This window comes from Barbatula barbatula, assembly GCF_947034865.1.
Source record: "Barbatula barbatula genome assembly, chromosome: 11".
Lineage (NCBI taxonomy): Eukaryota > Metazoa > Chordata > Actinopteri > Cypriniformes > Nemacheilidae > Barbatula > Barbatula barbatula.
Window position 1 is genome coordinate 17,024,736 of NC_136774.1, and position 16,692 is coordinate 17,041,427.

General features: G+C 38.0%; 1 protein-coding gene across 1 annotated transcript in view; it reads right to left on the minus strand.

Moving 5' to 3' along the window:
- The window catches only part of ajap1 (adherens junctions associated protein 1), a 38,942-nt gene that overhangs the window by 7,991 nt on the left and 14,259 nt on the right, over window positions 1-16,692 (minus strand). The window contains exon 2 of the mRNA XM_079467381.1: window positions 12,972-13,693. Coding sequence (XP_079323507.1) covers window positions 12,972-13,693 — 722 coding nt within the window. The remainder of the gene's footprint in view (window positions 1-12,971; window positions 13,694-16,692) is intronic.

Sequence of the window (16,692 nt, forward strand, 5' to 3'; positions counted from 1 at the left end):
CTGGTGCAAAATCTGATCATCCATGTCATCCCAGCATGATGGGAGAATATTACAAAAAGCATATTGTGCACTCCAGTGAAAACAATAAAATCGTTTTATGTGTATACATACGTCGACTCAGTCAATGCTTGTTTGATTAATACCTGAAATATGAATATTTTTAAATATAAGCATTTTAAGTCATATAACCACATGTGTCATACTTTCTTTGACATCTAGACTCTACTGTAAATGTGTGCGCAGGTATCAATCTGAACATAATATCCCTTCCTTGTGTCCTTGTAAAGGCGTGTCTCATTCCAGAACCAATTACAGACATGTCTCAGCTCTGACAGTAAGGGCCACGTTGAGATGCCTTATTGCAGTTCAGAAAAAAATCACAGAACTGGTTAATTTAACCCAAATGTACTTTAGGGTGCGGACCATTGAGATTCTGAACGATCTACATTAGCGGTAGGAAAGGCAGAGGCGTGTTTTTAAATGTCTCACTTTAATACATGTTTGTGTGTGTTTACACACCTCAACGTGTGTGTTTGTGTGTTTGTCTGCATGTGTGACGTAAAGCTTCAGGGCCGGTTTTGACAGATTACATTAGCCATGAGGGCCACTGCTTTAACACTGTCATGCTGCGCTCTCCTCCTAATGGCGTTCAGAAAAAAATAAGTATTTTGCGAAACCTCTGAGATTAACCAGCCTTACTTCTGCTCTAACACTGAATGACCTGCAAAAATGCCTCCATCCAGTAGACATACTGTAATGCGACAGTATAAAATCAATGTACTTTAGGAAAAGTTTGTAATTGGTTTGAACAGTGTTGTAAAAAGTTTCTATGATACTAACACAAAACGGCTTTACTTATTCATCAGAAATGTTTAAACAGCAGTTTATTTTATTTTTAAAATGAAAATTATTAGCACTAGTAGAAATAGTTTTGTTCATTGTTTCACTATGGTTAGTTTGTTTGTCCTGCAGGAGGATTTTGTTTTAAGATGCTTTGACATGGTGCTCTTTATCCATTATCATAAAGGTATAGACAATTATTTTTCATTTTAAACCATCGGTTTTCTGATTACAGTACAAGTGAATGGGGATCCTCTTTTCAAGCTTTAAAGGTCCACAAAAACTTTATAAATTTACTCCACGACTCATACCATTCTGTACATTTCAAGTGTCCTGAAGCCATACAAATGGGTTTGATAAACTCTTGAAAAAACCCCACAATTTGCAATTTCATGAAGATTTTTTGGTCACACTTCAGTGTAGGGGGAAATTCTCGCTATTAACAAACCATTAACTGTGACTTTTTCCCCAATAAACTCTTAATTTGTTGTTTATTAATAGTTATTAAGGTATATGGGGTATGGTCATGCAGAATATGTGCTTTATAAGTACTAATAAACAGCCAATATGCCAATAATAGGCATTCTAATAACAACTTGTTAATAGTGAGAATTGCCACCTATACTGAAGTGTTATCAATTTTTTTTACAAAGTTTGTAAATGACAACATGAGTCGCGTGGAGTAAATTTATAAGGTTTTTGTGTCCCTTTAAATCTTGGATCCCCATTAACTCCCATTGTAACCTCAAAACGTTTTAAAAATATCATTGCTTTGGTTCTGAAGATAAAGGAAAGCCGTCAAGTATTTGAATGACATGAGAGTGAGCAGTACAGACAAAATGTAAATTTTTAAATGAACTATCCCTTGAAGATGTGTAAAGGTTCTTATTGATGTCCTGACTCTTTCTGATTGCTCAGCTAACATTATGACTGATGGAAGCATGCAGATGCATCTGGGAAAACCCGGCCTCGCTTTCATTGCCCTGCGTTCGGGTCAGCGCTGGATTAATTGTATCTCAGTCCCTGCCCTGATCACGACTCTTTGGCATGAAGTCCCCCAGCACATAAACATATCAGACAGCTATTTAAATTTCTCTCTGGCCCTCATCCTTTGAGAGATTGGATTGCGAGTCGGGTTATATATTCAGGTGTTTACGCATCTGAAATTTTATGAGACTAGCTTGTCGCCCTCGACCTTGCTGGGAGTCAAACTCTTGTTTTGTTCTTGGCCTGGTGTTTTATGTATTGATTTCGGTTTGAAAGATTCATTCTCGCCATTCTGTCAGACCTAACCCATCACATTTGTGTAATATAGAGCTTGCAAATGTATCCCCATTAATTTCTTATTACTGGGCGCCCAGGCTGAGAGAACAGGATCTAAATCACCTTGTCTCACCGAAACCTGGGATGAGGCAAACCAATTCCAATCAGGGAAAGTGTCGAAAGAGGGAAGCATCCTTGTTCTGCGGTAGCCTACCAGACCCTCACCTTCCTAATTCTGGCAGTAATGCAGTCACCTTGCTGTAGGTGCTCGCTCAGGTGAGCCTTTGTTACCCTGGGCACCTTTCCAATAATCAGGACAAAAGAGTCCAACCCTCAAAGGCAGTAGTTCCAAAAGTCCAACAAACCACAAAGACATGTAGTCCTCCTGCCCAAAGATACTTCAAGCCAGAGCCAATGACATACATTGGCCTTTTAATATTGTGTGAAACTGGCAGTTTTAGCAACGATAGTAAATGTGGTTATTGATGACATGAAATCCTTATTTAGGTCTATAGCTTATGATGCTAAACAAACCCTTTTGACACAAAAGTAAATAAATGATACTAGAGTTTTATTCCTCAGTGAATTGTCCAATTTCTATAAATTCATATTAAAACCCCAACAAAAATGTTTTAGAAATAAGCTTATTTTTCGAAAAATCACATCTTATATTATCTTATAATGCCACCCGTGCTGCATGGCCATGGAAAATATATTCTTTATATTTGTAAGAGATGCACCTGTCAATCAAAAGAGGACAGGAAAATGCAATGAATTTGTGCTCTGTGTACTGTATATAACATACTTAGAAACATTACTAGTTTTATATCAATATTCAATATTAATAGCCGTCATGTGAATTAATAACATTCAGAAAATTATTAAGAAATGGTAATTTAGAATTGAGTTGATTCAAGTAAATATACCCACCTATCTATCGGTACCGGCAGATGTCACATTGAATAATTGACTATTGCTATCAGTGGAGATATCAGTGCATCTCTTGTAAAAAAAATAATTTTATTTGTGCTCTATGTATATATTTTTTTAGAAACATGCCCAGTTTGATATTAATATTCAATATTAATAGTTGTTATATGAATGAATAACGTTCAGAAAATTAAAGAATATATTAATTTAACCTTTAGAAATGAGTTAATGGGAGTTAATATACCCACCCATCCATTGGTATCGACAGATATCACTTTGAATAATTGTCTATTGGTATGAGTGGAGAAATGCATTAGTTCATATTTAATATTTATAATATTAAGTAATTTATTTGTTTTTGGACTTTAAAAGTAAAAAGACCATTTCATACAATCATTTGAAATCAATTTAAGTTTTGTCGTACTGAACACTACTGTCTGTAAAAAGATCTTGTAAAGTGCAACAACAGTGGAAAGAATAAAGCAAAATACACAAACTACTTAACATTATAATCCCATTGTGTCTAGAAATACAGCAAAGTAAACCGTTCCAGATAAAAGTTAGGACTAGCAAAGTAAAATGTCATGAAGCAACCATTTAAATAGGACAGTGGTGTGAAGAAAATAACTGGGACAAATAGAAAACCCAAATAGCACAGATTTTAAACGTCAGGGCCTTGAGAAATGTATGCAAAGGGCACACACCCAGAGGCCAGTATTTTAGATGAAGGTTATAAGTATACAGGGTGCTGCTGGGACCTCAGAGACAAACACTCCTCTATCCACCTATAAAGGACATCTGAGTTTGCAGCAGGACCGAGGGTGGGTCTCTCAACTAAATGCTCTATTAGTGCAGCCCAAGCCTGGCATCTGCAGCTACAGATGGCTTAAAGGACAAGTGAGATGGAGTGGAAAGGAGATCAGTCTTCACGGACTGCTTTCAATCACGTTGTGGTTTGGCTGAAGCAAAGCTCAGAGTAAAGCAACAGCTTTGATTGCACTTTCAAAATACTTCTGTTCATCTCCAACAACGTGAAGCATGTTCAGAATTTGTATGCAGGAGTATCCAGAACCATCAAACTTCTAATGAACTGCTGTGCGGCTGCCAAGTTTCAACTGACTTTAGAAGCATCGCTCTCACCGGAAAAATCACACCTTGAAATTTGTTCCCAGCCCTAACAGCAGATATTTTTCACAGCAATCTAAGAAGTCGATTTAGTTTTTAATGGGATGATATAATTTTATTATAAATGGAATCTGGGAGAGACAGACAGACGCAGTGCATGGAGACCGAAAATCCTTTTCCATGATGATTGCGATATTAAAATTTTCTTTTTGGCTCCATATTAAAAATGATTAGTCTGAGTCTATGCATAAATTCTCTGTGTGTTATGAATCTCCAGAGTATGGAAATCTATTTTTAAATCATTTTCCACAAGCAGTTATACATTTTCTTTAATATGGGGATTTGCTGTGGAAAGCCAACTTCAAAATCTTAGTCCCTTTCTAATGTGAGTTTTAAGAATAATAGTGACCATTGAGGGCATCTTATCAGCTTTTTGTCACGTAAGTCCTTTTAAAGTGACAAACTTAGAAATTAAAAACTGATTGAGAGTTTCAATTGATTTTATGACTAGACTTCAACTCATTACTGTAGCAAACTAAATTGATATAATGAACTGTTTGAATTGATAAATGCAAATCATTTTTTAAGAAAGTATTTTTCTTTTATGCATGGCAGAGAAAATGGCAGCAGACTCTCTTCCCATTAGTAGGCTACACTTAATCAGAATGTATGCAACGCCATTTGCTTTTTGTCTTTTTGGAAAATGTAACAGTTTAAAGGGAGAGTTCACCCAAAAATGATGGAATCATATCATCATGTAGTAAGCCTCTTGTCATTTTAAACTTGTACTGTATGACTTTCTTCTGCAGAACACAATAGAAGGTTTATTTGAAGAATGTTGGTGACCAAACATTGGTGGTGCCCCATTGACTTGCTTTGGTAACAGAAATGAATGGGTATCGCCGGGGCGGATTAAGGTGGTCAGGGGCCCCTAGGCTGCTCTTTGGGTGAGACCCCCCTTAGGTGGCTTTCAGGTGCCTTTCACGCTTGCAGTTTAGTTCGGAACGGTGCACGGTTTGCATGAAAAATCTCTTATGTAAAAGCTGTCACACAAACTCTGGGTACCCAACCCTGCGCATTCGCTTCGGCCTATTACAATGCATTTACTTAAAAAAACACATGTAAGATAGCATTGGAAATTTACCTTGGATTTGAGCAAGAATGAGCATGCATTGTTTTGCGTGTTGAAATTGGAATTCAGAGCGGCAAATGAATGGTAATACGATGTTTCCAGATGTTCCCTCTACATTCCTGGTTGCTTAGCAACGGCAAACACCAGGAGAGCGCAAGCTCAAGTTTCATACAAGTATGCGCAAAATATGAACAGCCCCTAAAACGCTTTGGTGGATCTTTACTGAGACACAAACCACTGTGCATTACATAAACCATGTATAAAAACAAAGCTATAATTAAAAACCAACCTGTATAAGATGCGTGTCATTGTGAAATAACTCCCTGAAATATGACATGATGAGCTAACTGCTGCAACAGCTGGATCCCGCTGCAGTTGTTTCAACAGCAGCACCGATGTTAGCCAATGCTATCTTAGTCACATTGTTCTTTTAAACTTTGTATTTTCAGTTTTTTGCTCCACCATTGTATTTTCTTTCAGACATTTTGCCGCTATGGCGTCTAGCACTAGCAGTGACGTAAATGAAAACGATTGACATGATTTCACCAGCAGCTGATTGGACCCAAACGTCACATCTATCCAATCACCACCTTATTTTTTGTTAGATTTCTAATGGGCCAATGAGGGTCTATTTTTTGTGCGCGCTGAATTAAATTTAAAATTAAAACAAATCTGGCCAATGACAGGCCCCTAACTAGGTAGCCTAGGCAAGCCTATGCGTTAATCCGTGCCTGGGTACCGCCAACATTCTTCTAAATATCTTCTGTGTTCTGCAGAAGAAAGAAAGTCACAGGTTTGAAATGACAAGAGTGTGAGTAAATGATGACAGAATTTTACATTTTAAATCTTTTCAATATAGGTATAATCAATTCCACTTTTATTGTATACAGCGGGTGGAGATGTTGCCAAAAAAACTGATTTAATGAAAAGATAGATTGTTTTTCAATAAATATAAATCCAACAGAATGAATTTCAGAGAAAACTCTAGGCATACATTAGACTTTTTTTAAGAGTCTGCTAACTTGTTATTTGTGAATTATTAGTTTTTTTATATATTTACAAGTTCTGGGTCAGAAAAAATAAGAATAAATCTTTAATAATCAAATCTATTTTACAATATCAAAATATGTGATGGTGTAATTATTAGCAAACAAGACAAAAACAAAATATACTACCATCTCTTCATTCTGACTTGATCAATATGGATTTACACATCAGAATCCCTTAAAAATTCCCTCATGAATCACCATGTTTCCGTAACAGAAAAGCCCACAGTGCTAAAACGATGCTTTACAATTCAATGACCGTGCACTGAACGTGTTTATTTAGGCTGAATGGTCATTGAATTTTGTAGCTTTAAAAGTATGTACGTGTGTATACTGAGAAACGTCTCATGGTTAGATATGAATGAGATGCTTCCACTTGATGAATGAAACACAGCTTATTCACAGACCTTTATTTGAATAGCAATACAAATGCAGGATTTCTCTTGTGTAAACTATTTGCTCAGTATATTATTTAAAAAACGTTGTTTCATCAGCAGTTTAAGCCTCACAGAGCGATGAGAATAAAAATGTCCTTCAAACGTTGCTGTGTCAATTTGTCACACCTTCTGAACCGAGTCACGTTTGCATTTGATTGCATCAGCTTTCTGCCCGTGGAGATGTGAATCCTACTAAGTGTCCCTCTCACAGTCCTTTGTGTATAACAGACCTGATGAAAATCTTGCCAACAAACTGATGCCCACAAACTGTAAATATCTAGGAACCAGCTTTTTTTTATGCAGTAAAGCTTCAGGGGAGGAGAGGAGATGGAGGTAGGAGGGTAGATGAAGTCTGTTAACCTCCTCCCCTTCGCTCCCTGTGCTGTCCTCCCACACGGCCCACCTGGTCGAGGGAAACCTCTCATTGCACCTGCTGACGGTTTGGGATTGCCAATTAACGCAGATGTCAAGATGTCAATCTCACTTGACTTCGTCTGAGCTACGGCGATTCAAAACACTTACCGCAAGAATACAAAGAGAAAATGGGAGGCAGAGAGAAACGGAGACAAGGAGCTTTAAATGCCATTATTCTAAATGCCTTTTTCCCAGTGTCAAAGGCTTCCCTGCATAATTCAATCTTCCTGTACAGTAAAGGAAAGAGAGGTGGTCAAACTATTGCCCCAGACACCAAGATTGTATTACTTAACACGTAATGAAGTTGCCCTGGGTGAAACTACTTCATTGCAGTCTGGCAGAGCGGCCATGTGAGCCGATGGCGTCATAAAAGGCTTACTTTGGCGAGAGTTAGTGGTACAGTAGGACGAGCATTTTTGATAAAGACTGCACTTCTGAGAAAATCGGGTTTGTGTATTACTGTGTGGCTTTAACAAGTCCCAGTGGGCTCGTGTGTGAATTTAGCACGTGTTTAGCAAGGAAACACAAAACTGGAACACGTAAAATTGCAAACTGGAGGCAACATCACACACGTTAGCTAAATTTGGAGCATCTGAAAATATCTTGCAAACCTATATTGCCTCCAGAACATAAGGTCTTCTTGCAGACTCTTCGGAGACCTGAAATGATGTGCTTCTTTTAGCGGCCCAAAACTGACATCCGTTTTGAGGACAGATTGACAGGAACAATGTAAAATCATTACAAAAGTGGCTGTGGTTTAACGGAAGAAGTTTCAATACCCAGTATGGACACCTGGGTTATATATTCCCTTCTGAGATCGATAAAGTAGATCTGACTGTAATTTTGCTTCAGGAAAATGATGAGTAACGTAATGTAGAAATGATATTTTCAGCTCTGCTGTTATAATTAAAATGTTTTATATTCGCATTGCACACCCTTTGTTGAGCAGAGTGTCTCACAAGAGTTGTTAGGATGTCACAACACAATTTCACAAAATTAACTAAATATCGCCTTTCCAACCATTAAGTATTAAGCACAGTCCTGTTTGGATACATGCATAATTTTGTCTTTTTCTTATTAAATGTTCAATTAACCTTTGAGCCCAGGGAGACAATAACAAGCTCTGAATGCGGAGCAGGGGGACTTTAAGGCATTTTAATCAAATCGTGCACAACGTTCAACTGACGGCTCCGTCTGTGATCTTCATGGCTCCTCTCACATCTTAGAAAAAGGAAATGCAGTAGGTCTTCATATAATACATTGTGTAAGTTATTGGTTAGTATCTATTCATTCATCATCATATAGACGCTTTTTGAAGCCGAACAGTGGTTGCTGTGTACTAACCAGCCAATCCCTGCACAGGTACACAAACACACATGATGCTTAACCAAGGCTGTCACCAGGCCGGAATAATATGTATCTGTAAAATATAGTTTAGTCAGCACTCAGCTGATGGAGAAGAGCTTGTACGTGATACACGGCACACAGTTACAAAGCACTGGTCCTTGGGGAGAAGCCAGATATAGTTCATCATTAAAATGAGGGAATGCTTTCAAAGCAAAGATCGCCCATGGAAAATGAAGGTTACCTTTTAGAATTTAGGATTTAGTCTGCCCTGTCCCTTCATAACAGTTAGAGATTCTTAGATATGAGGTGTGTGCAAAGTCCCGCTGTTTGGTCTGAAATATTTTACAGCCTTGGTGTTGGTTTATCTTTCTTGCCTGATGTATTCCTTCCGCATCTTACGTACTTATCCTTTGGTTTGCTCTTAGATTTCTTTTGTCCTCCGCAGGGGACAAAATGTACATCGGTTAAGTTTATATATTAAGCTAAACATGAAAGAGAAAGATATTTGGAAGAACGCTTGTAACCAAACAGTTCTTGGCAACCATTCACTACCAAAGTAGGAAAACACTTCCTTTAAGCAAGAACATGAAGCATATTTAGAAGTGAAAATAAAATGTTAATTTCTTGTATCCATAAGTTCAGAGCAGGTCATTTAAGAGGTTAAATACAGCTAAACTTCTCATCATCACATTTACTGCAGGTAATGTGGATGCTGCAGAATGTAACTTTCAACATATTCTTTTGATGGATATCTTCATAAGGGAGAAAGACTGATGCATATTTAACGCTGTTAGTGTCCTTGACTTAAAAGAGACATGTTCACAAACAGTCACACTGATTCACACGCTTAGACTCAGCTGGACACCCGCACATACACATGCCCAATGCTCCAGTTTTGTATTCATGGCCCATGGCATTTTTCCTATTACTCCACATGTCAGAAGCAGTTTGGTGCAGGTGTATGCGAAGGGCCGCGTTAACCCGTGATGCTTTGCCGAACGGGGTCGCGGAGGGATATCACCTTGATAAGGATTTCGTTTCATCAGACAAGTTCAGACCCAGCTCCACAGAGAAGGATAATTATGGCATGCCTGTAGGGCACTAGAAAGGATTCACCTTCATACTTCATGTAAAAGATAGACCAAGGAAGCATGCTACATAATACATTGAGATTTGGGATAAATATAACGTTTGAAAGACGGATCGTGCAGCATTTTTATGTTTTCTGTGGACAACTTTTTGTTGTCACCATGAAGCCATACCTACATTTGGGAATTATTATCCTACAATTGCTGAGGTATTAATATTCTGTGGTTGCTTGTTATTTTGTTGGAATCATTGACGGGTGACTTTCCATGATTTCTTTCTTTATGGCGAAATTGCGCTTCAAGAGGGCTACGGATTGTGCGCGGCAAACAAATGATTCAATTTTCACGCCTGGGTTGTATTAAAACTGCAATTAACACTGGTATTCCTTCTATTCACCAGATAATTAAAATATGCAAAAACATTACGGCATTGTCTGGATGAGCCAATTACACTTGCTTCCACACAGAGGAGCAAAAAAATACAGACTCAAATTGATTTATATAAATATTAGAATAAACTGCTTACCGCACATGAATACAGAGGCTACAGTGCACTGTTACCTCAGGTTTCCCATTTATATTAACTTAATACAGCTTTTTTATTAAAATAACAGTTCTTATTTATTGATGCGATCATCTCAGCTCTCGAAACCATGTATTTTTCAGTAATAAAAATACCACTTTTTGTCTAATTCCTTTCCACATAAAAAACGAGTGGGAATTTTTTAGTGGTCTAACATCTAATAATGTCTAATATCTTGAATTCTCTTCTGCAGTACTTGGAACAAATGGGTTGAAAGCTTTTTGGTACGACGTTTTCTCTCGTTCAGCTGCCGAAACTCTGAAGATCAGAATAAATAAAGAAAAAGATTATTGGAAAACCACTTTAGAGATTAATGGAATCCTAACATTGGCCTTCACATGTAATGACACTGTTGTCGTCATTTCAGATAGACTTCATTTAGCTAATCATTACTATGTTTAATGAGGCTGTGACATCTGATTGGAGGTTGACCTTTGTGTTAAAATATAATTCGACATGCATGAACGTATGCAAGTTTTCCCATTCGGCGAAGTCATAAAATTGTTCTTGCTTGTATATTACGTACCATGAATCTAATTTTATGGGAGTCTTTATTGTTAATATCCCTCTCGGCTAATGTAATCTATTGCTACTGTGCAAAACTGCCAAAGATTAATAACTTCAAAGAAGTGTAGAGCTGAAGTTTAAATTGCGGGATCAAAACATATTTCCCTGCAATCATCAGGGAGTCAGTGTGGGGAGGTCAGGATATTTGTCTTAAATTTTTTATGCCTGTGGTTGCACTGTGCACTAAAATCTAATTGTGCATTAAACGTATGTCCAATTTACACACTGTAACAGATCTCTGTGTACAGCATGCACAGATAGTGTCAGACCAATTTGTAAAAAGTGTCAAGACTGCTCCCCTCTTTGCACAGATTTATGGAGCACAATAGTTGATGTACCCAGCGGGAACTGTACTGAATGGATGACCAGCTTAACACTTTGCAATACCAAATGACCAGGACAGATCACAGACTAATGGCAAACATGAAAGCTAATGGTAATCATATTAATTTTAGGAGAGATGAGGAATGTCACGATGAACAGGTGAGGAAAATCTGAAAAACATGTTGCACTTTGCAAAGCATAACTTCAAATCTTGCCAGTCGGCTCTGAACGCTTGGTTGTGGGAGTAAAGCACAATACGGTATGGAAACATTTTGTTTATACCGTAGGCTGCTTTCTAGGGCCAGTGTTAACATGACATTACCTGTGCCAGGCAAATGGGTTCTGCTTTGAAAATATGCAATTTTCTGGGACAAAAGTAATTTCAGGCATATTTAGCGCCAGGTTAAATGATATTAAAGGAACAGACATGAATACTATTTTGGTTTTTCATGAAAACTCCCAATAGTTTAGTGAATTTACACAAATATTGTGTTGGTAAACCATATGTTGACTCCATACAAAGTTTTATAGGATATTATTAATTATTTTGGTTCCCATGAGAAAAACAGATTGTTTTCAGCAAGCAGTGGGTAAAGGTTAGGTTAGATAACATATACAGTATATACAGTATGCAGATTGAGTTCTTATAAAGCATAGTGGGTGTCTGTCGGCACATGCATGTGTGTGTTTGTGTGTGTGACCACTAGGGCTGGGACGATGTATCGTGTCATTTTTATGCTCAGTTTCTCAATTAATTACAGTTAAATGGCTTTTTAAGACCGATTGCATCATAGCAGCGCGACTGACGGCTTGACATTTTTAAATAATTTTTCAAAGCTTTAGTTAAATAAAAGTATGTAATTCACAAAAACGATCCATTTCAGTGTTTTAATATTATATGTGATGTTGTTAATTAACATCATTGATGCATTATTAGGTTTCACATCACTAAGGTTGGTTGATTTAATATATTGTGTTGGGCTGTTTAAATCGACATAAACGTGTCATATTCTCTAAACAAAAAATAAAAATTTCTGCCTCCGTATTTGTTTAAAAAATCGGAAACGTCTCTGCTGTCGCCATGCAACATGAGCAGCAGGTGACTCAATTAGGAAATCCTCTGCGAGGCTCCACCATTTCAGTTCGGTTCTTGGACTTTTGAGGCTGCGTGCTTTGAAGAACAAGTCCTCGTTTTTAAGTCCGCAACCTTAGAAGGTGGCAGCCCCCGAATTGGGACACAGCAACAATGACACTCGTTCACAGAAGAGCTGTGCATAAAACACAGAATCGAAACCTTTGCAATTTCTGAATCAACCTAGACAGGTATAATTAATATGAATCGTGATATATATCGTCACAGACCATGAACAAATTTGTACCCAAAAGGGACCAAAACCAGACAAATCAAAACAAAAACTCCTTTGACAAACACCTATGTTATTTTTGTATTAGTTGCTCGCTTTCCATAATTAAAGCTGGGCTTTTTTCCGCCACAAAATTTTTAGAGAATGACAATATTTTTACCAAGATGCATGCTCTTGGCCCTTGAACAATTCAACCACTTTCTTTTCTGTAAATTGCCTGAGAGTTGCGTGCCATGTTAATACCCACACAATATTTTTGATGCACTGTACTGTGTGGTATGAGCACCAAAGAGCTCTGCACCACATGCATGGATGAAACCATCAGAAACCACAATCTTTAAAATCTGTGCCTTATATAACTTATAAAAATAGCAATTCAATTAACAAAAATAATCAATTCAATGTTCTTTTAAGTGTCTTATGCAGAACCATTGTACAGATTACGAAACAAAAGCTAAATCAACTTACAGAGAAATGAATAATGCATTAGTCATTCAGAATTCTCTCTTACCTGGTGTGTCCCCAAAAGGTTTCGGTGGTTTGGCAGTCACTCTAGAGTTAGTGCTTGGCTGTGTGGTGCTGTGCCTCTTAGGGTGCACGGTTGTAATAACCGCATATGTCCTTTGGGGGCTGCTTGTGGTGGCGCTGATCACTACTGTTGTAGTAGTGGGGGGTAAAGAGGTGACTGTGGTGTTTTGGGCCCCTCTCGTCCAGTCCTCAATTCCCTCATCGTCCCCCGTAGGACCCCACACAATAACGCCTGCCACTGTGGTGGTCCTGCCTTCAAAAGAGTCATAGCCGTCCCCTTTCAACTGCCTCCGTGAACGAGATAAATCAAGGTTTATATCAGATTTACTCCCCTCCGCTGATGCAGCCAACTTCCTTTTGGCCAATTTACACTCCGCGCAAAGTTGTCCTGTCTGGACAGACCTGCGGTTCTTTCGACCCCACAGTTTGGTGCCCCCCAGCTCCACGTGGCTGCCTAACGATGGCAGGAGAGGGGCTGCTCCACGATGTGAGATACCCAGAGTCCTCAATCGCTGGCCGATGAGCGTGTCCCGGATGGACGGTGGGTGCGGCTGCGGGCGAGGCACTGATCTAGGCAGTAGTTTGAGGGCGAGTCCCTGTCCTGCTGGTGCACACAGCGACAGATCCATTGTGAGATGCACAAGGATGAAGAGGATCCACATTCTACATCCCAGCATTCCCCCTGGTCTCCAAGCAACCACTGAACTGTGGAGCAGAGAAAGAAAGAGAGAAATCAGAACCTTAATTAAAGTGTTGGTGTTATCCTCTGTTGCCACATCAGAGAGCGGGAACACACTCGATAAAATTTACACCAGTTTTTTACCTTAAACTCTCCCTTGTTAGATGTTTTAAGGGCTGAATAGATAGGCCTATATAGTACTCTTTGTCATGTCCTTATTTCCAACACCATTTTCCAGTCTAGCGATTTCCGCTCTAGGCTTCGTTCTGCTCTGTGACTCACTAAATTCTCATAAATTGAACTCCAATATTAATTAGATGTGTGATTCCCCTGTAACAGTTAGATGCTGAAAGAACACTTCAATGTTGTTTTCAAAGACATTTACTTTTGAAGACGTAGCCCTTGTATTCATCAATGACTTTGTGTCTGAGAAATTAATTTCTCCTAAAATGGGGGTGTCAGTGGTCTAATTAGACATCAAGCCGTTTCAACCATACATTGGCACATTTTCACTACCTCCGTCACGGCTCTCTTTGACTTGGTCTTGCAAGCTCAACCCTAAAAACATTGTATTCATATGTTTTTATAGCAGCTTAGATCAACGTAATAATCCGTGTTGATCCAGAGAGAGACTTCCTCAAGATAGGTCTGTAATCGCTCTGCCCTTCAACAGTATTGGTCATGGTCAAAGGCTAATTTAGAGGAATTAATGAACCCACACATGAACGTATATGAGCTACAGTATGTGGTGCATATTTCATAAACACAATTGTAATGGAGATGGGTTCCCATATAAAAGGAAAAACACCAATGGAATGGTGAAATAAAACACAAATGTCACCTTTTTACTTTCTCCTGGACCGCAATTTCATAAAATGGAGATTGAATGGGATTTATTGCTTCGTCTCAAATGTTTCATCTCGGTAATTTAAGATGAGATATAAAATGTCACAAATGAAACTCAGTCTACAAACGAAAGTCTACAATCTGCGAAGCCTACAAACTAAATAAATGATATAACTAAATTCATAGTACATCTGTTCATTATTATATAGCTCCGTACTCAATGAAAATTATTTCTTCATTTACTTTTTGTTCATCAGAAAAAATTGATATATACAGATTCAACTCGAGGAACAACTAGTAAATGTGAGTTAAACTGTCCGTTTAATGTATTCCTGCAAATATCTATTTGGTATCTCTGTGATTTATAAATCCCTTATTAAAAAAAGGCTTCGCCACACGACAAGAATTCTGCTACACTGCCATTCCACACTAAAGGAGCATAAACTTCCGTTTATCTGTAGGGCACTTGCATTTACCTCTGCTCAAGAACATGATCACTTAGAGCTTGTTTTGCATGCTGCTCCATCTGTTCGCCGGTTGAGATGGATTTCCCGAGCACGCTAGCAGAGGGCCCTTGCAGTCCATATATCCACCTCTTCCAACCTCTCTTCATATATCCCTCCCTTGCTATTAAAAAACGTGCTTGTGGGATCTGGTCTGACTGAACTGGGTCAGGACCTTGGGTCGGCCACTCATCTGAGAGATTTTACCTCACTAATAAGGTCCTTTAATCCCACTGGGCTGGCCCCCAGGCCCCCCTGACTCACACTCCCTCTGCTAATGTGTTCCATTATAATGTAATTCCTGTCAAGAACGTCACTGTATTTACTTAGGGCCATGTATCGGAAGGGATGTTGCGCTATTAATTATCACCCATCCGGTGGTTTGTGATGAAATTTGGTGGTATACCGTAATGCAAGTTCACACAGACTGCTGTGAAATTAATAAGGGCTAAAAGGGTCGCCAAACAGAGTGAGAAAGAGGGAGAGAAATTCAGCGTGCAGATTACCATGAACAAACCCTCCTTGCTCTTTACTTATAATAACGCATCATCTACAATTCAGGTCAGCATAGCAAAGCCCATTTAGATCCTGCATTGTAATTCAACACAACAGCCAAAAGGGCTTGTTGAAAATTTTGATTTTCATAGCAAGCAATCTGAGTTCACCAACAGGAAGATAACTAAATTTAGATGCACTAAATACCTTCCATGATTCACAACCTGTTCATTCTCAAACGTAAAAAAATTAAACACTACACCTGTAAAAATACTTTTTATTTGATTTTTGTATTATTCTTTACATTTAGATTGCATGTATCTCTCTCTGTCTCTTTCTCTGTTTCTTGTATATATAAAGAGCACATATGTGTGTATGTATGTATGTGATATATATATATATATTTATATACTGTTTTGTGAAATGCAAAGAAATACATTAAAAGAACAGAAATCAACTGAATATTCAATAGTCGCAATGTTTGCAAGTGTTGTGAAAGAGTTGTTCATGGATTTAACAGTAGACAAACATAGGTTCAGTGGAAATACATTATTCTTTGATATATGTACATAGGGTCACACCCTATATTCATATAACACGCAAAAAACGTATAATGTACAGGGTGAAACCCTGTAATTAGTTTTACGGAGAAAGACCGTAGATTTAACAGATAAAACCATATGGAAATACGGATAACTGTTGTAAAATCAACAGTTAACTGTATTATTTGCCATAAAGAGAAAGGAAAATACTTTTTTGTCTTAAACTTATTCTTATTAAAATACATAAACATATTTGAACCCCCTCCCCATGCAGGGCGCACTTAAACACCACAATGCAGGACACACCATAACTAGTTTTAAAATATGTGTGATAAAATAATATTTTTCTGTGTAAAGTTGTAATATAGTGACTTCTTTCAACTTTTAATGTTAAATTGTCTGCATAAAACCCTAAAAAGATTCACCTTGAAATTTGTCACTTATGAGAATTTAAATATCATTTTTAAGTAATTAACAGTCATTTAAATTTGTTTAAGCATTTACAAAAATAACCATTAAATATCATCCAATCAAAATATAGTTTGCATCTTGGCTCCGTGAACAAAGGAAGTCATTGGCTGAATTGTCGTCGGCGCGGAGCGCAGCGTAACGTAATGTTTGCGTTAACATGCATGTTAA